The following is a 27,379-nucleotide window of genomic DNA, read 5'->3' as shown; positions in this document are numbered from 1 at the left end:
GCTTCTCTCAAGATGGTCAACTCTTTCTCCCTCTGTGTTCCAGTAACTGATTCCTTATTCCTTATGGCCTAGGCAGGGTAACAATTTGGATGCTACTAAGCCCCCTCACCCTCCCCTTTTGTTTGAACTCTTGAGTGGATCCCCTGATCAACTTTGAAAACAGCCTTTTGGAAAAAGAAACAAGCAAAGAAAAACAATGTTCAGGAATGTAGTCTTCTATTCTTTCTTTATATCTCTATTGTCTTAAAAGTTTAATTAGCCTTATATTATTTTTTAAAAATATTTTCTATTTGGTAAATTCCTAAACATGGAAAGGAGACATTTATATAACCACATAAGCAGTTATATATTTTCTTCCAAAGTATTCAGTTGAAAAATGCTTTACAGAGAAAATGAAGCTATTATCGCAATGGTAGTAACGTTTCTTTTTTGTTAATGGTTACCAGATAATTCATAAGAGAAACATCCTCAAGTGAGTTATAAAGGTCAATCCCTTGTGAACTGAAATAAATTTTCAAGTTCAATTTAAAACAAGATTTTTAATTACCAAGATAGAGTATCTAGGGATAACTTCAGATTCAAAGGCCAAAAACCTGAAGTTAGTTGATTTTTTTATAAAGTACTTAATCCCTCCCCCAAAGAAACTCAGATACATCATTTCCCATAAAAAAAAAAAACTATCGCCATATTAACATTATAACAACATATAAATGTTTCCTCACTATTTGAAGCACCAAAATACTATGAGGAATATTTTGGACCTAAATTTCCAGTTAATTATATTCACTGAAAATTTTAGAGAATAATAATGAAGAAAGATTCTACAACAGTTTACTTGATACTTGTTGAACATTTGTTTACATTAGATGTTGATTTTCAAACCAAGTGAAAAGGTAGAAGCTACTTTTATTTATTTGTTATTGATGGAGAGACAGAGAGAGAGAACATATGCATGCAAGCAGCAGGAGGGTAGAGAGACAGGGAGAGAGAGCTGTCAGCCCAGAGATCAACATGGGGCTTGAACCCATGAAATGGGAGATCATGACCTGAGCCAAAATCACGAGTCCAATGCTTAACTGACTGACCCACCCAGGTGCCTCTACATTTTTTTTTTAAATCATAGGATCATTTCATCTCCTCTAAGTCAAATAAATTTTTCAATTAGCAATAATCTCGCCTCGGATCAACCTCATTGGCTATGATACTGTCACTGAGCAAAGCTTAAGTCAAATAAATTTTGAAAGAAAGAATAGTATAGTACATAGCATAGTGGCCAAAGCATCCTAACCTACTTGGGCTGCTATAGCAAAATACCACAGACTGGGTGGCCTATACCCAAGAGAAATCTAATTCTCCCAGTTCTGGAAGTTGGAAGTTTGAGATCAAGATGCCAGCCTGGTTGGGTGAGGACCATCTTCAGGGCTGCAGACATCTTGTATCTTCACATGATGGAAGGACTAGAGATCTCTTTGGAGCCTGTTTTATAAAGGCAGTAATCCCATTCAAAGGGCTGCCCCTCATGACTTAGGCACCTCCAAAGCCCCACCTACTAGTATCATCACATCAAGCATTATTTCAACATATGTTTTTTTTTGGGAGGATATATAAACATTCAAAAGACAGCAGAAAGTGCAACATATCTGGAGCTAGATGGGAAATGCAAGTGTTTACCATTATTCCTTGTATATATCAATAATCATTCATTCTTGGTAGTCAGTTAACTTTTCGCCATGTATAAAAACAACTTGTCAAAATGAATTCAATCACCATTTAACACAAGGAGTAAGTAGGGTATGAGAACTCATAAATTCTTCTAATTTAAGAAGGCAACAAATTTAGAAAGGAAAAAAATAGTAAGTTCACTTCTTAGAAATAAAAAACAAAGCAAATGTCCATAGGAACCTAAAGTGACAGTGACAGCTATACAATAATAGTTGCCTTGCCTCACAGTTTCCTAAAATCAGGCCAAGTAGAGGGCGTCTGGGTGGCTCAGTCGGTTGGGCATCTGACTTCAGCTCAGGTCACGGTCTCATGGTTGGTAAGATCGAGCCCCGTGTCGGGCTCTGTGCTGACAGCTCAGAGCCTGGAGCCTGCTTCAGATTCTGTGTCTCCTCTCTCTCTGTCCCTCCCCTGCTCCTCTCTGTCTCTCTCTCTCTCTCTCAAATAAATAAAATAAAATAAACATTAAAAATAAAATAAACAAAAAACAAATAAAATAAAATAAACATTAAAAAAAAAGTTCTACAATCAGGTCACATAAACCAAAGAGGAATCAAGGTCTTTGGCTTATTCTTTCAAGGACTGGGCCTAAAAATGGCTCTACTATTTAATAAACGCTTCTTGAGTGCCTACTCTGTGCCAAGTACTGTTCTAAGAATCAAGAACAGACAGTATTAGGAATCAAAACAGCATAGGCTCCTGCTTTTGTGGAGTTTATACCAACTTGGAAAGGGATTATTAATATTAAATGTAAACCTTCTTAGTGTATACTGGAGCTACTTTGTCTCCTTTCACTGTAGGTTAAGAAGAACCTTGGCCACCATCCCATGTTAAAAAAGTCTCTTTATTCCAGCAGTGTGCTCTTCTGGTAACTATATTATATGTGGCAATATTTCACTAAGTTTCTGATATACTTAAATATTGTCATTTGTAAAAGAAATAAAATAAATAGACAACCAAAAAACAAAAACAAAAAAACCCTGCAAAACAACTACACAATCCATTTTGGTTTTCCTTTAAGTAACTGAGTTAATACTGTTAAATAACAAACACCAATAAAAATAATAATTCAGACATAGGCTTTATCATGATAAATGCTTTGAATGCAATCATATGTCCAAAGAAGGGAAAGAAATAAGGGGACAAGAGAATATTATATAATTCTATTAGGATGGGATAAAATCAAGTAAATGTTAAAGAAGTTCTATAAACATATGCCTGAAATCTGTAATCCACGTTTTCATCCTTCAATCTTCCCTTGAGGAGACAGAGGATATCTGTGCAGGCTCTATAAACCCTGAATACTGAAATATACAGTCAGTCAAAGCACTGGGTATGTGAAGGACACTCAGTCTGCCTCTGGCCCTTAGTCCAATCCAGGTAACCTTAGTACAGAAGAACTGGAGAAACAAGAACCTTGATGTTCAAGACCAGAAAGAAGAATAACCAGGAAAATCACATCCCCAAAATGCATGAATCTCCAACACAAAAGATTGCCTCCTGCACTCATGTGGCTCATCACAAAATCAGTTTTATCAAGACTCTCTTCCCAGGTAGAAATCCTCTGCATTTGCTGCTTTAAAGACAGGTTTCATTTTTCTATTAAATTTTCTGTTTTTCAAGTTAGACTTCTGTAATTACTAAATCACTACTTATATAAAGTTTCCAAAGCTGATAATAAGACAGTTAATAAGTTTAGTGCCTTAGCAAACATACAGCTCCAAATAACCAATTTGTTGATGACTCCTCATTATTTTCCTCTATTTGAACATTTAGACTGTTTCTTCCATAATTATCATGCATCTGTTTACATTCTATTATTTTCAATCAAACTTTGCAAACAACAAAAAGAAAATAAGTTCACATAAAAATAAGAGGGAGGAAAGTACCTTTAATTTGGATCCATGAGGTACAAGTAAAGATTTAGTCTGTTTTGGTGGGATATAAAGCTCCCACTTTCCATAATCCAGTTTTTTATAGGGATATGAAAATGGATTCCAATCATCTAAAAAAAAATAAAGAAGATCAGTTAACAACAGCATGGTAGGACTAATATTTAACGGATTTTAAACAAAGCATAATAAGCTGCCTACTTGTACAAAATTAAAATGCCTAAAAAATTTAAAATTTCTAAGGTATTAAGCAAAATACTCTACCAGTCTTTTAGAAAGAAGCAGGTTATTTTTAATTTACTTTTAGAAATGTATTTGAAAGTTTGCCTTTTGCATCTTAAAATTAAAGATTACAACTTTTTCAACTGTCTTTCCAATTCTATCACTAAAAGAATGTAAAATAAAATGATGGGTCCTTTTTTAAGGAAAACCATCAAGAAAGGGAATTAACATGAAAAAAAAGAAATGTATTCTTGGTGATTAGACAAGATACATATTATAGAAGATAAAAACGATGAAAATAATTAAAATCATATTACATTTATCCAAATACACAAGCATATGACAGAACTCGTTTAAAGGGGGCAAAAGGAAGGTAGATTGGGATCCTGGAAGAAAGCCAAAATGAACAACAACAGACCCATGCACACATGGAAACGAAATCAGTATAAGTAAAGGATGCACTGTTTAATAAGCGGTACTGGGACAATGGGCTGTTCTTATAGGGAAAAAAAAAAAGAAAGAAAAGAAAAAAAGAAATAGATCTCTACCTAATATTATGCCCAAGAATTATTTGAGCACAGATTGACATTTCAACATGATAGGCAAAACTGCAAAATGCTTACAAGAAAATACAGAACATGTATTCATAATCTCAGGTTTTAAAACTAATTTTTTAAACAAGATACAAAAAAAAAAAAAACATTAAGAACAAGCCTGATAAATCCAACCAGTAAAATTATAAATGTATCTTCACAAATGGATGGATAGATAGAATGACAAGACAAACTACCAACTGGGAGAATATATTTATAATGAAATCCCAAGAAAAAGAAAACATCCAAAATACATGAAAAATGTCTATAACTCTGTATACGTCTATAAAAATGACAAAGACATTCAGCAGAGGACACACAAATGGCCAAGAAACTTGTAATGACGCTCAAGCTCACTCATAATTAGGGAAACACAAATTAAAAGAACAGTGAGATGCCATTTACCACCCACTGGATTAGCAAAATTTAAGATTTTGAAAATAACAGATAGTCAGCAAGGATATCAAATAATGCTGCAACTGAGAGTATAAATTGGTACACAACTTGGCATTGTACAGCAAAGTTGAAGATACATTCACTCAAAAGCCCAACAATCCTACCCCTACCTAGGTAATAGTCTAGAGAAATCTGTACAAGATGGCGTTCACAAATGTTCAAAGAAGAACTGTTTATAATAGCAAAAAATGGCAGCTATCAAAATATAAGTCAGACATAAAATAAGTAAATATGTTGTGGTATAATTAAACAATGAAATGCTATACAACAATATAAGCTAAATGGAATAGAGCAAATACATATAGCAAATATTTAAAGCATAAAAGTTCCTTTTAAAAGGGTATGGAAGAATACTATCTATATGAAGTTCAAAAATATGCAAAAGAATATAACACTTATAGATACATATGTGTATAATAAAGATATCAAAAGGAAAATGAGAATGTTAAAAATCAAATTCTATGGGTGATTTCCACTGGGTAAAGGAAAATGAACACAGGAAGCTTCAATAATATCTGTAACATTTTATATCTTAAGGTAGGTGGTGTATAAAGATATGCTTATTACATTATTTCCCGTTTGTTTATATCTAAGTTATTTCGTAGTTCTAAAAACATGGAGTGGCACTGTGATGCCATGCATTGTAGTGCTATGACATTAGATTCTCAATGGAGACAGTAATAATAAAGCATCAGGAAGAGGGGTGCCTGGGTGGCTCAGTCAGTTAAGCGTCTGACTTTGGTTCAGGTCATGATCTCATCATTCATGGGTTCAAGCCCCCGGTTGGTCTCTGTGCTGACAGCACAGGTCTCTGTGTTTCCCTCTCTCTACCCCTCCCATATTCATGGTGTCATTCTCTCTCTATCTATCTTTTTCAAAAATAAGTAAACATTAAAAATATATTTTAAATAAGACAAAAAGCATCAGGAAGCTTGTTATATGCCATGATTTCCTTCTCTACAGACCAATGCTTTCCCCACAACAGTTTTAAGTATCTTCACCTCCAGCCAGTCTGAATGTTGGTTGGGGATAGGGTGGGTGTAAGAAAACAATGTTTAAATAAAGATCCTTATAAACATTTCCCTACTCCTCATCATGAAGACAATCTGAAAATGTCTAAAGGTCATTTACAATTTAAAAAAACAGCTCAACAGGCTCTGTGTTCTTATACTTTCCTGTTCTTAAAATCTCAAATACATCTGACCTACATACAGTGTGACAGTCTTTTACCAAAGCAAAGAATTCAGAGCATAATTAGAAACAAACAAACAAGAAAAGTTTGAAATATCTGGGTACTGTAACACTTCATACATTTACTGAATATCTTTTTAAGCTAATCACTTAAGATAATTAATAAACTTAAGACAAGCAGTAGATCTTTTCCTGGTTAGTTAGATCTGAAAACAAAGGGTACAGTTCATTAGTTCATTCATTCATTCATTTAATATGAACTGAATGTTTAATATCGGCCCTGCTCAATGCCAAACTCAAAATTAGTGTTCAGATTGATAGTCATATCTAAAGAAAATCTTAAATTGAGTAACAGTACACCAAAATGAATAATAGAAATTATAATGCAGAGTCACTAAAACCTAAGCTATAAATAAGATTTTATTATTTTGAAAGTGAATCTTCAATTATATGGGTAATTTACATATGCAGATTTATATAAAAGTTGTTTTCAATAATGTAAAAACAAATGTGCTTTTGAATATTACTTTCTGAATTATCTGTTGAACTAGTTCAACTTGCAGTCACGTGAGTTTTAAGATCTCATTAAACAAGTATTAATATCTGTATAAAGAAAAACTTTTACTGAATCACATTTTCCTTTTATAGTATCTTAGAGATCTATATCTTCTAAAGGACATGCTGATTATTTGTAATTCTACATTGTGGAAAAAAAAATTTGTTCTGTCATCTTCAGGAGTTTCAAGCTGTTAGCACCCCTCCGGCTCATGGAAACTCAGGTGTTTACTTTTATTACAGTTACATTTTTCTTGCCAATCCCACTCTTTAGAGCGAAATTTAGAGCATCTTCACATATGTTGCCAATGGAAATCCATGCCACCAACCACCATAAGCAATGTAGAATATATCTAAAGATCTAATATGGGAAAGAGAGGAAAGTTTACAAATCATACGTGCATGAAAAAATTTGAGGTTTTTTGCATCAGACAATTCTCATTCCACACAAAGCCCTCTTCAGCCACAGCACTGAGTAAGAGGAGTCTGTTATCTTCTTAACTCTTTTTCCAATTACTGTTAGCCCTGAATTTTCCTCACTCATCTTCCTTTATCAAATAGTGTGGCTTCTTTCCATTGGAAACATGGACACCAATAAAACTTCCCACTTGCACACTTTAACATGCATAAGAAAGACCGTTATTCCCAAAAATGGTTTTTCCAAAATAGCTAAAAAAGATGACCTTTTCTCCAAAGGAGAAAGAGATCTAAGGCCAATAAACAGAAGAACTGAAAAAAACAGATTTGGACTTGTTCTTACAAACTTTACATTAAACACTTAATTAAGAAAGAAGGAACCAACATGAAGGTATATCTGGGTATAACTGCAGGAACCACTTGTGGAAGCAAACAAATTAAAAATAAATTTATTGAAAAGTTAAAATAAATAAAATTAAAAATAAATAAATAAAAAGTAAACATCAAACGACCAATGTAAAAACTTTAAATAAAATTTTATTTGTAAATTGAATTTGCTTCACAAAAATACAGAAGACAAAGATAATAGAGACTGGAAGACAAATTTTAGGAAAAATTTCCAATAAGTCAGGAGACTTTATTCCTAAACATAACTGAATATAACAGCAACAAGAATGAAAAATGATTCTAAGCCACACCAGAGTATATCTAAAGAGATACTTTTAGAACCAGATTACTCAAACTTTTTTCATTTTAATCTTGTATGATTTATATTCGAAGTACACAAGATAGAATTAACTTTATTTAAGCACTTAATGGAAATAGTTTGTATCCCTATGTAGGCCTCAGGATAGGACCAAAAATATCCTATTATCACATTGGACAATTATTTGCTCCTCTATCAAGCACAGAACTAACATTGAGAGTTCTACAATTCAGTGGTTCAGTGGTTCTCAGACTTTAGCCCAGAATCACCTGGGTTGATTAAAACAGATTGCTGCACCCACCCTCAGAGTTTCTGATTCAGTAGATTTGAAGTGTGGCCCAATACTTTGTATTTCCAACAAGTTCCCAGGTGATGTTGATGCGACGGGCTTCGGGACCATACTCGAAACAACTGCCTGGTTCAGTAGGTATGTTCGGTTGTTCTCTATTCCTAGCTTTGTGAGTGATTTTCTAGATTAAATGAGGTTTGTGAACTACCAAACAGTGCTCTAAATCAACAGGTCAAGGGAATTCTGAAATAGGTAATGTCATTAACACATTTTAAAGCAAACATTTTAATATGTATTTTATTATCAACAGGCTAAACTTTACCATCATATTTGATAATGCAAAAGATTCTATTTGTCCATAGATTCAAAGCAAGCAGACTAAATTTAAATCAAGATATGGAAAAGAAACAAAGTGTGATGCACAGTTTAATATGAACTGCAAACACACATTCGGCACAGGCAATCAAACATTAACTTAAGGTCACTGCATCAGGCTCACTAACTCTATATTTATCTCAAAGCCAACAACCTTTCTTTTTCTGATGTATTAATCCTCACATAAAATTCTTAAATGTCAACCTCCCTCATATATTCCCAAACTTTAACTCACAGTTAAGTATTTCTCTTCATCAGTACTTAGCCACCACATTTCTATAGAATTCTTGAGTTTCACACAAAATTTCCTTTTGTATGGTTGAAATCATTCCAACTTACTGTGTAGACCTTACACCTTTGATAAGAATGTCAGTGTGCTGAAGAATATGGTCCACACTTGGGCCAATCTCTGACACAGACCTCACCCAAGCAGTGACATAAGATCCCTGCCAAATGCAGCAGAAAAAGTTAATATAAGGCAACTACTGGCCTATATTGCAGATTTCAGTGACTTCCCATCTGAGTGCATGTCCCTTATATAATAACAGTTGTTCAATATTTGGAATGTGACCTTCTTAAAGCAACTAAACACTCTTCATCATCATACAATCTTATCTAATTATCTCAAGTTTCATATCATGCAAAGTTTATGTAGATTTATGCAAAGTTACCTTGTCAAATGGAAGTTCTAGGGACTTCTCTCATGCCAAAAAGCATCTATTCTGTTCCCAAGAAGTCATAATGTTCTGAACTGAAACTCCGCATGGCACTGCCCTTATCTAGGATTATGAGAGAACTACACAGCCTCTGTAGGTGGAAGACAGTAGTCCTTTCTCACATATACCCCTGTGAGAATTTGATCCTTTTTTCTTTCTCTTCCAGGTAATTCTTCCCCTTAGTTAGGCACCTGGGAATCATCGTTCTTCACCTTTTGCTGGCAGCTTGTACCCTGGGAATAATCTTATTAAGACCTCCATTGATTGTGTAGATTGCTTTGGGTAGTAATGGCATTCCCAGTCAAAATTGTACCAGCATTCTTCTCAAAACTCAAACTATCCTAAAATTTGTATGGAACCACAAAAGACCCCAAGTAGCCAAAGTAATACTGAAGAAGAAAACCAAAATGGGAGGCAACACCATCCCAGACTTTAGCCTCTACTACAAAGCTGTAATCCTCAAGACAATATGGTATTGGCACAAAAACAGACACATAGACCAATGGAATAGAATAGAGAACTCAGAATTGGACCCACAAATGTATGGCCAACTAATCTTTGACAAACCAGGAAAGAGTATCCAATGGAAAAAAGACAGCCTCTTTAACAGATGGTGTTGGGAGAACTAGACAGCAACATGCAGAAGAATGAAACTAGATCAGTTTCTCACACCATACACAAAAATAAACTGAAAATGGATAAAGTACCTGAATGTGAGACAGGAAACCAACAAAACCCTAGAGGAGAAAGCAGGAAACAACCCTCCTTGACCTCGACTGCAGCAATTTCTTACTTGACACACCCCCATAGGCAAGGGAATCAAGAACAAAAATGAACTACTGGGACCTCATCAAGATAAAAAGCTTTTACATGGCAAAGGAAACAATCGATAAAACTAATAGGCAACTGACACAATGGGAAAAGATAGTTGCAAATGACATATCAGATAGAGAGCTATTATCCAAAATCTATAAGGAACTCATCAAACTCCACACCCGAAAAACAAATAATCCACTGAAGAAATGGGCAGAAGATATGAACAGACACTTCTCCAAAGAGGACATCCAGATGGCCAACAGACACATGGAAAGATGCTCAGCGTCCCTCCTCATCAGGGAAATACAAATCAAAACCACACTCAGATACTACCTCACAACAATCAGAGCGGCTAAAATGAACAAATTAAGAGACTCTAGATGCTGGCGAGGATGTGGAGAAATGGGCACCCTCCTACATTGTTGGTGGGAATGTAAGCTGGTGCAACCCCTCTGGAAAACAGTATAGAGGTTCCTCAAAAAATTAACAGTAGAACTCCCTTAGGACCCAGCAGTAGCACTGCTAGGAATTCACCCAAGGGATACAGGGGTGCTGATGCAGAGGGGCACATGTTCATAGCAGCACTCTCAACAATAGCCAAAACATGGGAAGAACCTAATTGTCCATCAACTGATGAATGGATCAAGAAGATGTGGTATATTTATGGGGGAGAGGGAGGGAGGCAAACCATAAGAGACTCTTGAATGCTGAGAACAAACTGAGGACTTGATGGGGGTGGGGGGGAGGGGATGGGGGGTGATGGGCATGGAGGAGGGCACTTGTGGGGATGAGCACTGGGTGTTATATGGAAACCCACTTGATTAACTATTTTAAAAAAGAAAAAGAAAATGTGGTATATTTAAACAATGAAATGCCTACATGGCAATGAGAAAGAATAAAATCTGACCATGTGTAGCAACATGGATGGAACCAGAGGCTGTTATACTGAGCGAAATAAGTTGGACACAGAAGGACGGATAGATAGCATATGTTTGCATGTATAGGTGGATTAGGAGGAAGCTAACAGAGGACCATGGGGGAGGAGAAGGGGAAAAATAGTTGGGGAGAGGGAGGGAGGCAATCCATGAGAGACTCTTGAATACTGAGAACTGAGGGCTGATGTGGGTGGGGGAGAAGGAAAGGGGGGTGATGGGCATGGGGGAGGGCACTTGTTGGGATGAGCATTGGGTGTTATATGTAAACCAACCTGATAATAAACTATTTAAAAAATAACAAATTTAAAAAAAGACCACCAGCATTTATTTATTAAGGAAAATGCTCTTAACACATATTAGTTTAGGATACCTGTGATTTTCAAAAAACAAAATCTGTAGTAAGGCAGAATATCTCTAACTTCAGAACCAATTGAATACTAATATCTTATTATAAATAACAATGTACAGTCCTGTGAAGTGGAGCTTTCTGGAAATTAGAGAACAAATCAAATAAGCTAGAACTTCACTTACTGAACTGTTTTTAAAGGTATGTATAGAAGAAAAGGGCTCCATGATCAAAACATGTATAGCAAATGTGACTTTAATAGAATTAATTATGTTTCTTTATTACTGGAATATTATATTATAATTTTTATGAAAAAATGAATTTGTATAGTTTCTTGTGATTTTAAAGAGCATGAAAATATAACCCCCCAGAATGAATAGAAATGATTATGTATATAAGAAGGAATAACACAGATGAGGAGTTTAGAATGTTATATTTTGACTATAGAATGAGGCAAATAATTCATATAATTAAAAAACTTATTGTCAAAAAGGGGAATAATAAGAAAATAAATTCCTTAAAACAGAAACTGAAATAAATGTACCTATGTATTGGTGTCTGGAGGTGGGGCCTTGGGAAGGTAACTAGGTCATGAGGGTAGAGCCTTCATCGATGGGTTTAGTGACATTTAAAAAGAACCACTAAATGCCAAACACCAAATCTGTTGGTGCCTTGATCTTGGACTACCCAGTATCCAGAACTATGAGAAATAAATTGTTGTTGTTTATAAGCCATTCAGTCTACAGTATTCTGTTACAGCAGCCCAAGAGACTAAGACAAAGCTTATCTCTACTTTTCCATATGCCAAGTAATTTCCATAGTAAAATTTTAAAAACTAATGTTGTAAAGTTTCTGTGCATACTTACCCAAATCTCTTTCCTTGTTTTCAATTATGACAAGTGATCTTATCAAACAATGGGGTATAAGATTTTGATTTATTTATGGTTCTAAATTAGATTAAGATACTACTTTCTAGTTTCCAGTTCATATTGCCACAATTTTAAGAAGGCATGCCAGCCTCACTCAAGAAACAATGTGTTGTACTTTACAGCCAAATCAGTGGTAATCAATCCAGTGATTTATTTACCCTTCTATTTAATTTTAGTAATATAAACTGTTCAGTTATCTCAAAATAGATTTTATGGAAAACTCCATGAAAACTACATAAAACATGTGAAAGCAAAAGTTGCTCTGCTTGAAGTCCCACTACCTACCTGGGCCCCCTCCTCACCAATTACTTAGAGCCCACCACTCAAGTTCTAAAAACACTCAGTTCTAGAAAGTGTTCTGTTGTATGTTCTACCTTTTGTTGCCATTCCATATCCTTGAAAATATGTAATTTGTTTTTTAAATCTTCCATTTATTTTTAGTTTACTTAATTCAACACAAGTTAAGACTACACTGAATTCTATCAAGGCAATTGGTTATGCAAACCTATCCAGTTTCTAGCTATTCTCGCCATATATGCTTGACCAAGAATAATTGTTACTTGGGACCAAAAGATAATGGCATTTATCTTTGCTGTGACTCCGATTATTGATTTCTATGCCATTTTACCCGGGTTTGTTTTTGGTCTGGACTTGACTATCCTTTTATTTTACAATCTTTAAGTGATGGTAAAGCAAGGGGACATTAATGGTTAAAGCTACGAAGTGATACAATATTTGATTAAGAAAGACAAAATAGAAAAGGAAAAGAATGGAAGAAAGATACTAATGCAATATGATCAATCATCAGAGGTAGCAACAGCATCCCATGGGCCAAGAATGGCACTCAACTGTGGTTTAATTGACTAGTATACTGAACTGTATCCTTCCATGTCAACAACTATCTGAAGCTGAGTAGGGAGGCTCTCTTAGAATACACACTCCTGCTCACTTTTATATGCTTATCAATATGGATCACAACTTACCCCATTTCTGACTTCCTTGACTTCAGCACAGATTTGAATTTAGGAATCTTCTCTACACTTTTAAAAATCGTTTATAGGGGCGCCTGGGTGGCTTAGTCGGTTAAGCGTCCGACTTTCGCTTAGGTCATGATCTCGCGGTTCGTGGGTTCGATCCCCGCGTCTGGCTCTGTGCTGACTGCCAGCTCAGAGCCTGGAGCCTGTTTCAGTCTGTGACTCCCTCTCTCTCTGACCCTCCCCTGCTCACGCTGTCTCTCTCTCTCTCTCCTAGAAATAAATAAAGCATTTTAAAAAATCGTTTATCTTAAGATATTCTATCTAAATTGGACCCTAGGGTGGGCCATGCGAGCACATGTTAGAGGTCTACAGTAATCAAGAAAGCAATTTAAAGTTCTCCTTCTAACCCTATAACCACTTATGAAAATATACCAATGAAAGTACCATAATATTTTCTAATATAGCTAGCAATGTTACAACTCAGATGTCTATGATCAACTGATTTTTGACAAAGGAGACCAGATCATTCAATGAAGAAAGAATAATTTTTTTCAATGGATAGTACTAGGATAGCTGCATTTCTATACACAATAAAATATATTTGGACCTCTACTTCAAAACATGCACAAAACTAACTCAAAATGCATCAAAGATTTAAATGTAAGAGTGAAAACTATAAAGTTCATAGAAGAAAACATGAGTAAATCTTTGTGGCCCATCTCTTAAATATGGCACCACAAGTATGAGTAACAAAAGATAAAAATGATAAGTTGGATTTCTCCAAAATTAAAAATTCTATGTGTCAAAGGACACTATCAGGAAAGTGAAAAGACAACTCACAGAATGGGAGAAAAGATTTGCAAATCTATATCTAGTAAGGGACTTAAGTCTAGAATATGCAAAGAACATTTACAATTTAATAATAAAAAGACAACAAAAAATTTAAATGAGCAAAGGATCTAAATGGATCTTTTCACAAGGAAGACATAGAAATGGCCAATAAGCTTATGAAGTGATGTTCAACCTTATTATTCATTAGGAAAATACAGATCAAAACAACAATAAGATACCACTTCATTCACACTGGAGTGATGACAGTCAAAATCAAGGATAATATTTATTGCTGAGGGTATGGGAAAATTGGAAACCCCATTCACTGCTTGTGGAAATGTAAAACAGTCTTAAAGTTCCTCAAAAAGCCAAAGATACAAAGATATAGTTACTATTTGACCCAACAATTCCATTCCTCATTATATACCCAAGAGAAATTAAAAGCATTCACCCATACAAAAACTTGTATATGAATGTTCATAGCAGCATTACTCATGATACTCAAAGGTAAACACATACATATCCATTAACTAATAAATGGATAAAGAAAATTTTGCATATCCTTACCACAGAATATTACTTGGTCATAAAGAGGAATGAAGTATTTATACATGCTACAACATGGGACCTTGAAAACATTATGCCAAGTGTAAGAAGCCAGTCACGAAAAGATCACATATAATGTCATTTATATAAAATATCCAGTATAGGCAAATTTATATAAAGTACTGGTTGTCTGGGGCTAGAGAAGGGATGGAAAGATTGTGAAATGATACCTGTAGGGCACAGGATTTCTTTTTGGGTGGTGAAAATTTTCTAAAATTGACTGTGGCTATGGTTGCACAACACGATTTTAAATATACTAAAAACCATGGAAGTGTATGCTTTAAACAGTTAAGTTGTAAAGTATGTGAATTATATCTCAATAAAACTGTTAAAAAACAAAAAATATTTTAAAGGTCAGATAGCCTTTATCTGTTCATTTCTATTGAGCTTTTGGCCTACACTAAAATCAGATTGTTTCAGAGATACTGTAAAGGGAAAGACCACGCAGGGAAACATATATAAAACCTTAATGCTGAGAAGATAGCTTGGTCAATAAGTAGAATAAAGTGTCAAGTTGGATTGTTGAAGACTTCTCTGAAGAGAAAATGATTAAATATTTCAAGGCTTTGCAAAGATAGAACAACTTGGCCCTATTAGGAGATGGGAGGAAATAGAAGTATATCTTCTTCTGGAGCAGACTAGCAGTCGATTTCGGGTGATTACCAACATAAACATACAAGCTGCTGCTGATGTTAGAACTTACACTGGACTCTAGAAGAGGGCTATAAGAACAAGAAATCTATAAAACTATCATAAAACCCACTCTCTTAAAAAAAAAAAAGTTCTGAGCAGAGGCTGTCACAAGTGATACAGGAATGGAGGGTTTTATTGTGATAGAAGTGGTAATAAAAGTCATTACATTAAAAAAAAATTGGATGACTTGATGACACTGATGGCAGCAACAGTAGTTATGGATTGTCCTCAGAGCTTGACATTCAATATCTAATTCAATTATCTCAAAAGTCCTGTAAAGTAGTACAGATTTCATTTGATGGATGAGGAAACAAGCTCAAAGAGGGAGAGCAATAAAGCCAAAGTCCCACAGCTATTAAGTGACAGAGCCAGGATTTGAATCCATGTTAGTCTGACTCCTGCTTCTGTCTGTGTGTCCTCTTACCCCACAGGCAATACATAAAACCATCTGGACCCCATCCAGCTTCTCTTTTCATTAGAAACGTGCATAACACACATTGGGCTCCTAACTAGATTTTATGTTTGCACAATGCATTACGGCTATCCTTTTGGAATCTTATGCTTTAACAAATAACTTCTACATGTGGATATTTTCATTAGTAGAGAACTCAACAGTATGTTTTCAAGCTTTGAAATTGTTAGGCAGGCCTGTGGCAGTTACCAGAGGAAGACCTACATCAGTCTGTCAAACACAGGGCACCCTGGACCACAGTGCCCAAACACGTCACCATTCCTAGCCAAGCAACTGATTCACATGATTCAGGCTGCCCCCTAGACACTCCATGTTAACTGTCAACAATAATCCCAGCATTACCCTCGGTGTATAGCCATATGGAAGATAACCACAGAAGTAAAAGAGAGTGACAGCAAGACACACACACACACACACACACACACACACACACACACACAGAGAAAGAGAGAGAGAGAGAGATTTTCCCCATGGGGCCTACAAGCTGTGCAGAAACAGAGAAATCAGTCGGATGCAGATTTATAGGAGAAGTGTGGTAGAAGGCCAGTGTTCAAAGAAGAAACTTTCAGGAAGACAGTGACTGGAGAGCATAAAGCAAGGGGTCCAGAGCAGACATCAAAGAGATCTAGTCATGTCAGAAAGCATCACAGATCTAGAGGTCTCATTCAGCCTGGAATAACTTGCCTCATGGAAGAAGGAATAGGGAAATGCTGCTATAGCAATCTTTGCACCCCTTTTTTTTCTCCTTGCCCCTTTGACACAATGAATTTTGATAATGCTTTGCAACAATTCTCCCATCCCTCAGCAGCAGCCTCACCCCCCACCAAAAATATCTTAATTGCTACCCCATCATTTCCCTAAGTATATCTAGACCTCTAAAAACCAGAGCCACCCTAGCAAATCCATAAGTACATGTGTGAGAAATAAATGTTTCTGTTGTTACATATCGAGTTTGGGGTACTGTGTTACACAGCATTACTATGGCCACAGCTGACTTGTGTACCTAGGAAGAATGAGCATTACCCCTCTGAACATCTCACAAGTAACCTAAACATGTATCTATCACAGAGCTTATTACATATGTCGATGCTGATTTGTTTTTTACTCTAAGCTACCTAAAGGTAGGGCTCAAGTTCTATCCATCTTTCTATGCCAGCACCTAGCACAGTACCTTCCACATGGTAAGTACTCAACAAGTCATTAATGAAAGAATAAATTTCAACTTTTTATGCCAAATTGAATTTATAAGACAACTGGGAACCTGGAAATTCAGTAAAGAACAGAATTAACAAGAAAAAAATCATTTCTTTTTAGTTTTGCAAGTGAACATAAATAGTATTCCTTTAATAAGATATCATTGAACACTAAGATTATAAAAAATTATCTCTATATTTAGCAAGAAATATAAATGATTATGAAGCACAAATATCCAAGTAATTCCTTTTTATTAATCTTTTCAATTAATAGGTATCACTAACTAAATTATGTAGAATTGACTTAAAAGCAAAATTGTATTAATTGAAAGAAACATGAATGTATTTATTTGTATTTGAAGATAGATCTTGATTTCTTCCTTTATGTTCTAAACTCTAAAAATATGTTTAATTTATATAATATATAAACATATTTCAGATCACCTTTTTATGAGTGGTGATATTTAATTTGTATTAATTACATACAATGAAAAGTTACAAATTGTAAGTTGTAAAATGTATATATATATATATAATACATATAAATATATAATTAATCTAAAATATATGATTAAATATCACCATTCAAGGGGCACTTGGCTGGCTCACTCAGTACAGCATGTGGCTCTTGATTTCAGGGTTGAGAGCTCAAGCCCCATATTGGGAATAGAGCTTACTTTAAAAAACGTATCACCACTCAAAGCTGAGTTTCTAAAATGTTCAATAGGCTGTTAATCTAAAGATTCACAAAATGCCTAATTATCCCCATCTACACACAAATAGCATCTAAAATCGAACTCTATGTGTGATATCTACGTTTATAACACACATAACACATAATTCATTAGGCCATGCTCCTTCTTTTCTGAAATCCCAAATCCAAGAAAATTGAATCACTTTTAAATGAACCAATGTGTTTATTAGATCTGTGGGGTGTAAGAAAACTTCAATTGCTGCTCTGTGTCATGCTGATATAGGCATAAACTCTCAGGTTAAATTTCCCTCTTTGTAGTACAAGTTTCAATTTGGATTTTAAAAAGCTTGAGGCCATCAATTTTCACATCTTTCCCCACTCCCATTTCAGAAATCAGAGAGCCAATTTCAGGAAAATACTGGCAAGTTATATGGAGGTTTAACATGTTCAAGAATAAATCTGACTTCCATTAAGGCAATTCCATTAAAATAAAGCACATTGAAACCACTTACTATTACTAGGTTTTCTGGCTTCTAATTTAATAGCCATTTATATAAAGTCAAACAAAGTGAATAATCATGTTTTTCTTAACTACTGTACTGATCAGATTCAAAAACTCTAAAATTTGAAACAAAATCATTAAAATGTTCCTGTCACTTTTAACTACCTCCTAACAGAGCCTGCAAGGCTCTATCTTCTTATCCCGTAACACTCTCCCCCATCACTGGAGGGCTAGGCCACCATACCACTTATTTTTTTTAACAGACTAAGCTCCCTCCATCCTCTCTTGACCACTGGCCATTTGTCCACTGTACAAACCCTTTGAATCAGATAGAGAACTGTCTGCTTTCTCTGTACCTGCCCTGGTCTCTATGCACAGTAAGAAGATCTCTGCATATATGGAGACTGCTGTCCTGCCTGACACTATGTGGACTCCAGTTCTCTGATACTAGGTGGACACTCAATATCATTGAAGGTCATATGTACATCCCTTCATCCTAACTCTAGGTGCATGTTTTCTCTCTAAATTCTTCTTATTAAATAGGTTCCCAAAGAAATGAATGAACTAGATCTCCATTATAGCACTATCAATCAAGTAAGACGATAAGAGTAGATACAGAAATAGCAACCAAAAAGTAATAGGGTAGATATCCTGCCAGCTCTAGTCATGGAATGGGCACATAGGAGAAAATCAATATGTGCATTAAACAAACAAAACTACAATAGTGATACTGTTCATCTTAAACAATGTACTGAAGGTTGGCTAATAATTCAGTTTTTTAGTTATTACTACTTATCCTAACTGGATATTTTCAAACTATTCCACAAGAGTCATATGATCATAATTTTAAATGATGCAACTGTTTTTTAAATCATCTATTATTAAATCTATAAGATTCATCTATAAGAATCATCTCTGATTCTCTTTATTGTCCTGTTTTCCTGTACTAGGCATTATAATAGTTGTTTATGTGATTAAGCCCTACTAAAATAACTCAAGTGATCACTTACCGAAGATCTCCTCTTCCCCTGAGTACACTCAAAAGTCAGGTGGTTCTTCTTCAGTATCTACTTCTCTCTCTCTCTCTCTCTCTCTCTCTCCCTCTCTCTCTCTCACACACACACACACACACAAACACACACACACACTTCAGTACATTCATACATACTTCATACATATAAATTTATACATTATTTATTTTTATTTATGGAAACAAAAAGCTGTGTATATTGTATTTGCTTGTGTGTGTCTTAAAATAAATGACATAATATTGAATGTTATGTCCTGTAACTTGATTTCCACCTTTCCCTCACCCACCATATTCAATTCATCATCGGATCCCATCATCGGGCAAACATTTCTTTTCTTTTCTTTTTTACTTTTTAATGTTTATTTATTTTGAGAGAGAGAGAGAGAAAGTGGGGGAGGGACAGAGAGAAAGGGAGAGAGAGAACCTCAAGCAGGGTTGCACTGTCAGCGCAGTAGCTGACATGGGACTTAATCTTACAAACTGTGAGATCCGGACCTGAGCCAACATCAAGAGTTGGGCACTTAACCAACTGAGCCACCCAGGCACCTGAGCCAACAAACAGGATTTCTTAAAGCTTCCTTCAAAATTAATTTCAAAATCACCTTGAAAGGTGAAATTCATACAATTAGAATCAATCCAGTGAAACTGTATGTGAAAGATAAAGCCAAAGAAGTTTAGATTTGAAAAGTGGTAGCCAAAGGTTAAAAATGAAAGTGATCTTAATGATAAGAAGTTAGATTCTTCGAACACTTTGAAAATAAATTAACATGAGTTTTCTTTCAAGTCAGTCAACTTTGAATTTTCTTGTCTCACAACTCAGGTAAAGAATGTAAACTAATTACTTATATTATCTATTGTCTTATATATATGTATATAATGTCTCTCTCTCACACACACACACACTCATACACTCAACACAGATATCTTAAAGTTTATATGTAAAATTATCCCAAAGGTATAAATCACCTTCTAGAGATATAAACCTAAACTTCACAGGTACATCACAGGAGTTATATATAATTCCAAGGTATGAAATTGGAAGCCTTAATAGAATGATATGTGTAGAATACTGGTAGATAAACCTTTCAATTACTATTTACTATGTATGTGACTTTGGGCAGATTATGTAACTTCTTGAATTTGAATTTCCATGTCTGTAAAATATAGGAACAACTCTGTTAAGCAACACTTCCTACACTACAAAGAAAAGCTGCAAATGGAATTCATTTTCCTTAAAGGTCATGGTCCTCAACCCTTCTCTAGTTCAGTGGTTACAGCATAGAGACAAAACGGCTAACGACTAGAGTAGCTAATGGGAGTTCCATAGTCTTAAGTCTCCGTGTATTCATCTGGATTGTGAGGACACTAATAGTATCTACCTCAATGGGCTATGGGGAAGATTTAGTGAGTCTTTCTTAAGCACCTATTGCACAGTTAAGTGTTCACTACAATTTAGATATGAAGATAATACAATAATACTGTATATATCCATCTCTTCCTTGAAAACCCTCTTCTCTTTCTGTGTTATCATAGGTCACTCTTCTCATTTTCCCACTACTATTTCTTCTCTCATGTCTTCATCATCCTTATACTCCTAAATGTGAGCTTTCCGTTGTTCTATCTTCAACTCTCTATTAATATTGTTCCCAAGACTTCCAAGCAAAATATTGAAACATTTGGTGAAGGGATGAATCCAAATCCCATACAAAAGGAATTATCCTGGAGAAACTTAAGAGTAGATTTTACCAGGTGGAGTCTACTTATTCCATAGAATGAACTGTTATGCTTTTGTTATCACCAATACCACCACCAATGAGTCTAGCAAGAGAGTCCACAGCTTCAAAAAGTAATCCGGCAAGGACATGTTTTGACAAACTCAACAATAATGTTCATATTCTCCATTTAAATTGGAAAATGCCAAAGACAAACATGAGTTAGTGAAGAACTATTTATCGTGAATGTACAGAATGTCAGGCACTATGCTAAGAGCTCTCACATACACATTTTCATCTGATCTTACTTTCTATACAGCACTGTACATAACAGGCTCTTCTTACATGGCTGATGATGAAGGTGTGAAAAAAAATTAAGTCTACATGGGGATGGATAATCTATATGCTTACAACAACAATGAACTCCCATTTTCTGTATGCCTAACATGGCCATGCTTTCTTACTAACCCTCTGAGAGTGAATGAATCTCGATATTCATTGAGAAAAGATTAACAACTATATAATGTTGCAATTACCTTCTGGGTAATAATGGCATATTTAGAGGAGATTGCAGTTTGTGATTACCTCACCCTGTGGAGAGGAGGAAAAAGGAGAACAAATATGGACTATTTTCTATAGAAGTGTTTCCTTTAAAAAAGAAATGAAAGTTATGCTGAATAGACTTACCTTTTGACAGAGTTTATTTTGATTTAATACGTACAATTAATCTGAGAGACTTTTGTGCCAGTCAGCACGACCTAGCTATTAAAAAAAGTTTTAATTCCCAGGAAGAATAAAGTTATAAAGCATCTGAGTAGATCTAAGATAATGCCCCTCTTCTGACTTTGTAATCCTTAGAAAAAAGTTGATTGACAGGAACCACAAGCCTGATGACAGACCAGAGCTGCAGCAATTGGTGTCAGTTCTGTCCCCCATCTCTACTCCTCTGGATTTCTCAGGAAAGAGAATCAGCATGGCCCAAAACACAGTCCAAACCTCAGTGTCTGCTCAGAAATTGGGGGTAAACAATGTCCTGAAACTAGGGGATGCATTTCCAGGGCTGGGAGGTATGGTCGAGATTAGTAGTTGACTACACATTCGTCTTAACTTACATTTTTTTTTTCCTAATGCTTTGGACTAAGAATGCATAATTAGATAAGACCACAGAATGAGCTAGGAGCACTCTAATTTCCTCTAATTAACCTAAAACTGATTCTGTGATATCAGAGTTCATAAATCTGGCACAGATATATATGTACAAATATGTATATGTGTACATACACGCATATATGTTCATTTGCTTTTCTACTTTAGTAACTTCATTCTTCAGATACTTTAACTTTTAGAAAAGCATTCCACTGAACAGTATTATGAATGAGAAACCAACCCACCAAGGTTATAACAATAAGACACTAGGAAATAAAATTTATGCTGATTAAGGAGTTGTATTGACGAGGTGTTAGGAGGTTTCAGGAGGCAGAGCTCCCTTTTGGCCTCAGTTTGTAGTCTGGCTGGATTAACTGCATTCTTCTCCATGAGCAGAAAAGTAAACTGTACTTTGATCCAATATACAAAGTTCTAACATACTTTCAGAAACTTTTTTTATATGTTCACTGTAATCGTTCAATTAAAATGTACCTTTTTGGGGCTAAATCTTATAAAGAATCCCTATTAAAGGCAAGTTCTGAATGCAAGTTAAATACAAACTAACTATAAATTTAATTTAAGATTTTAAACCTATTTCTAACTTAAAGAAAGGTTAAAGCAATCTACTTTTAATTAAATATATCTATGGCAACTTAATTCCAAATCTTAAGGTTCTGCAACCCAATTTCTCATGATAAAAATACTACTAAAACTCATCTGCATTGAATGACAATCTTCCATTCCTCTCGGCTCTCTGAATCCATTATCTCTCTCATGGGAATGAATGCTTTGCTATGACTGATGATGAATAAGATATATAGGACAAATGATGCACTTTTTCATTTAAAAGACTAAAAAGGAAATTCACTTTAGTCTCCTTTCTGCCTAGTTTCATTAAAATCTAAATACAGCTATTCTAAGAGATTTTTTCTCGCTCTCTTCAGTTTGACAAAAAATGTCTCATGTATCATTTAAATCAATTACAGATTCTCTGGAAATATACCTTCAAAAGTTTCATTTTCATACTTTTGATTTAAAAATACACACACAAAATATCCCCAAAATAAGTAAGCAATAAAATAAACCCTTTAAAAAAACCAACTATCATGAAAGAGTATATTATTTATTACTAAATTATATTCTAAAAGCTGTTTCAACTTTAGAAAGTTATTAGGAAATTTTATATAATTTTTATATCCTAAAGTATCTTTAGAAAGTAATATCTTAGAATAATATCAAAATCTCAATTTAATTTTAATTTTATGAGGACTGGTGACCTGACATAATTATTGCTCGTTAAGAAGAGACCACTCATTTCCCCTGCTAGATGAGAAGGTTATGTTCCCCTTTTTGCATTGGTGGATTTCCACTACTCAGCATAGTGTCTGGCACAATAAATTGAGAAGGTGCTCAATAAATATTGTTACTTAAGGGGAAGGAAACTAGGGAAGGATGAAGGTGAATTGTTGAATTTAAATTCCGGACCCTAAATTAAAGGACTCTAGCAGGTATCTTTTTTTTTTTTTTTAATAAACCTACTTAAAAAAAAATCACTATATACTCACATACAACTGTATATTTAGTGAATTAGAATATATTCTGGAAATTCTACAACATTAACAAAGTAAGTACCTTATTTTAGCATTATATTCTGTAATTTCAGGTGGAGAAGAAAAGAAAACTTGGATTTTACTTGCCCAGATTTTAGATGTACTGGTAATAGTATATACATTATTTTATAATATTTTAGAAGCCTTTGATAAATTGCTATAAAGCTCATTGTTTGCTTTTCAGTAGATTAAGAAATAAAATTCCAGGCACCTGGGCAGCTCAGTTGGTTGAGTGTTGACTCTTGATTTCAGCTCAGGTCTTTTTTTTTTTTAATAGTTTATTGTCAAGTTGGTTTCCATATAATACTCAGTGCTCATCCCCACAAGTGCCCTCCTCCATATCTATCACCCCCCTTCCCCTCCCCCTGCCCCATTTGCCCTCAGTTTGTTCTAGGCATTCAAGAGTCTCTCATGGTTTGCCTCCCTCCCTCAGCTCAGGTCTTCATCTCATACTTGCACCCCCCCCCACCACCACCACCTAAGGTGAGATCTCATGGGATTTAGCCCCATGTTAGCTCTGTGCTGACAGTGCAAAGCATGCTTAGGATTCTCTCTCTGCCTTTTCTCTTCCCCTCCCCTATGCATACAAGCACTTTTCTCTCAAAACAAGTGAACGTTAAAATAAAGTTGCATCTTCTTTCCCCTAAGAACTCAGACCTTTGGTAAGCCTGAAACTCTTCAGCTTCTTAATATTTAAGTTACTAGCCTTGTTCAGGATTGTTGACATTAAGGATAGATCCAAGGAATAAAAGGAAGTGAGAGTGGGAGGGAGAGAAGAAGGAAAGAATGGGGGGGGAGGGGATGGGAAGGGAAGTAAGGATCAAAAGGAAGGACAGGGGAGTTGCAAGGCAGGCAGGAAGGGAGGGAAAAAGAAACCAATGCATAAAAAATGTTTTCTTCCTCTTTGAATGGAAATGTATATAACTCACTCATGTTATTATTTAAAGATGGGATCACTTAGAAGCAAATAAAGTCAAAAATGCCTCTAGGGATTTGAGTTCCCTCTAAATCATGTTAAAGGAACTCTGGGTAGCTATCTGGTTATTCTCCATTTCTCCATGCCAGGAACTACCTTAAGACCCTTCTGAATTTCTCAGACCTGCTTGAGGCCTTGGAGGCTGAATTTAGTAGATGGCAATTCGAATCTCCCCTGCACTCCAGGTACAAGTTGGGACTGGCCAATGGAAGATATTGGCATAAGAGAAATGAAGATATTTAACACCCACTCCACCCTTGCTTCATTCTGGCTGTGGCTGCCTTTCTCTCTGGCCACAGATCCTCTGATCAGACTCCTAATTTACGACTCCAGCGCTAGGTTCCAGTAACCATCCCCGCCTTTCTCATACCTACGCCTAAAGAGGCAACAGCTTCCAACTCTAGCTGTTCCCTTAACCCTCACCAGCCTTCTGTAAAGAGCCCTTCACTAAACTCTCTCCAGTGATATCTGAACATGCCATCTGTGTCCTGCTCCATGACTGATACAAAGGCTAAAATCTTGTGACTCTCCAGAAAAACTCTTAAATAGAAGCAAGTCTATGAATAACTACCACCTAGAGATGATGGCCTTGGTCACTGGAGCCAAGCACACTTATCAGTCAACTGAGATAGCAAGAATAAAGAAAGCAAATCAGAGTAGCCTGGGTTTAAAACAAACAAACAAACTTCTATAATGTGCCCGGAGTTGTGAATCTGCACAAGGGTCATTCACCTTCAGTCCTGATCAAGCTCTCTTGTCAGGTACTTCCCCCTAATTAGGATGAACACATTGAACAAACATCTTCGTATTTCCATCCAGAAAGCAATGTCTAGATTAAGCATGTATCTGCCCAGCAGGTCTATTTCAACATGTAGCAAGTATATCAGATATATTATACTGATATATGTATTTATATATATATCATTAGTATATATACATGTATCACTATACATATCTATTATCATATAGTCATAATTTATTTTCATTTTTAGTGAGTAAATTTTCATTACATCGACATGGTTACATGGACATATAACAATAGCCTTTTAAAAACATCTTCCTAAATTTTGCATTATTATTTTTACAGAAACAATTAAAACACTAAGTGTTTAGTGATACCTCTGTAGGTAAATTCAAAAGCTAAAAACTAATGAACACTTCTTATATTATAGTAAATATTGTTCATTGCAGAGACAAGTAGAAAACTACGATTAAAGGCTCATCCACAGTCCCAAAACATGACCATATGGGTCTCTGTAAGTCTGTCTGGGGTGCCATACCACATGGGTGGCTTGAACAACAGACATTTATACCCCATAGTTGTGAAGTCTGAGAGGTTTAGAATCAAAGTGCCAGAGAGGTGGTTCCTGGTGAGCACCCTCTTCCTGACTTGTAGACTACCACCTTCCCACTGTGTCTTCACGTGGGACAAAGTCAGAGACAGCACTCTCGTCTCTCTTCCTCTTATTTTAAGGACACTAATCCCATCATTGGGTCCCCACGATCTCATCTAAATCTAATTACTTCCCAGAGACCTCACCTTCAAATATTAACATACTGGGGGTTAGGGCTTCAACACATAAATTTGGGGAGAGAGGGACACAAAAATTCAATCCTTAACATCCACCTAAAGAAAGCTCTTTCCAGCTTCATGTTTAAATTGAGCTTCACTTTTTTCCTCTACTGAAAGCCTTGAGTCATATCCTAAAATCTTCTAAGTTCCCAGATGGTTTCTCCATTCTACCATTTTCCTCCCAGAGAACCTCCTCCCAGGGAACATCATGATGTCTTCTCCACCCGGTCCCTTGCTAATTGTCTGTTTTCAATGACAACTTCTCTTTCCATTTTACTCTTTCCTAAACCTGTGACACTTGTTCCTGTATCTCATGTCTTCCTCTTTCTTGATTTGTTCCCTCATTTTGCAGTTATCCATACATAGTCTCCTAAGGAAGAATTCTCTGATGATAAACTTTCTGTATCTCTACATATTTGCAAATGTCTCAGCTGTACCTAAATACCAATGAATAACTAAATTTCCTCCACCCCAGGAATCTGAAATAATCATTTCATTGTTCTCTACCTCCCACTGTAAGTGACATGCCCATTTGATTCTTTCCTAGGAGACTTGTGTATATCCCTCCTTCTAGAAAATTTTCCTAAATAAAAATATATGTCACTGCTTTTAGGTTGCACATTGCTTATTATGAGCTAGGATAAGAGAGTATGTCTGTGACTTTCCCATGAAGATAGGGGGGAAGAGATGTAAAGGAAGAATATAAGATATTAACAGTCATAGTGTATAAATGATATAAATCCTCAAAAAATGAGGGCAATACATCATCAATATTAAACTCTACCCTAAGACTGTGATTCAGAAGATTTGCTATTTACCCTGGAATCTTCATTTTACCAATACCCAGGTTATGCTGCTTCAAGTGATATATGGACCATATAAGAGAAAAAGTTGTTTTAGACTTAACAAAGCATGATGAAGACAAAATTGATCTCTAGTAGAGGAAACATAAAAATCCTATTTAAAATAAAGCCGAACTGGGGAGCCTGGCTGGGTCAGTCAGTTAAGTGTTCTAACTTCGGCTCAGGCCATGATCTCACGGTTCATGAGTTTGAGTCCCACGTCAGGCTCTGTGGTGAAAGTGCGGAGCCTGGAGCCTGCTTCAGATTCTATGTCTCCTTCTCTCTCTGTCCTTCCTCTGTTTGTTTTCTCTCTCTCTCTCTCAAAACTAAACATTAAAATTTTTAAAAAATAAAATAAAGCATAA

At 35.5% G+C, this 27,379-nt stretch overlaps 1 protein-coding gene and 1 non-coding gene across 2 annotated transcripts in view; both read right to left on the bottom strand.

Moving 5' to 3' along the window:
- GBE1 (1,4-alpha-glucan branching enzyme 1) overlaps nt 1-27,379 on the bottom strand; it is a 271,692-nt gene that overhangs the window by 177,989 nt on the left and 66,324 nt on the right. The window contains exon 3 of the mRNA XM_039253680.1: nt 3,609-3,724. Within this exon, the coding sequence (XP_039109611.1) occupies nt 3,609-3,724 (116 nt within the window). The remainder of the gene's footprint in view (nt 1-3,608; nt 3,725-27,379) is intronic.
- Nucleotides 1,087-1,222, bottom strand: LOC120246237. Its single transcript, XR_005531989.1, has one exon. It is a non-coding gene; the product is annotated as a U4 spliceosomal RNA (small nuclear RNA).

Source organism: Hyaena hyaena, unplaced genomic scaffold (genome assembly GCF_003009895.1).
Source record: "Hyaena hyaena isolate Hyena2069 unplaced genomic scaffold, ASM300989v1 scaffold_460, whole genome shotgun sequence".
Taxonomy (NCBI): domain Eukaryota; kingdom Metazoa; phylum Chordata; class Mammalia; order Carnivora; family Hyaenidae; genus Hyaena; species Hyaena hyaena.
This window is presented reverse-complemented; position numbering and strand designations above follow the sequence as displayed.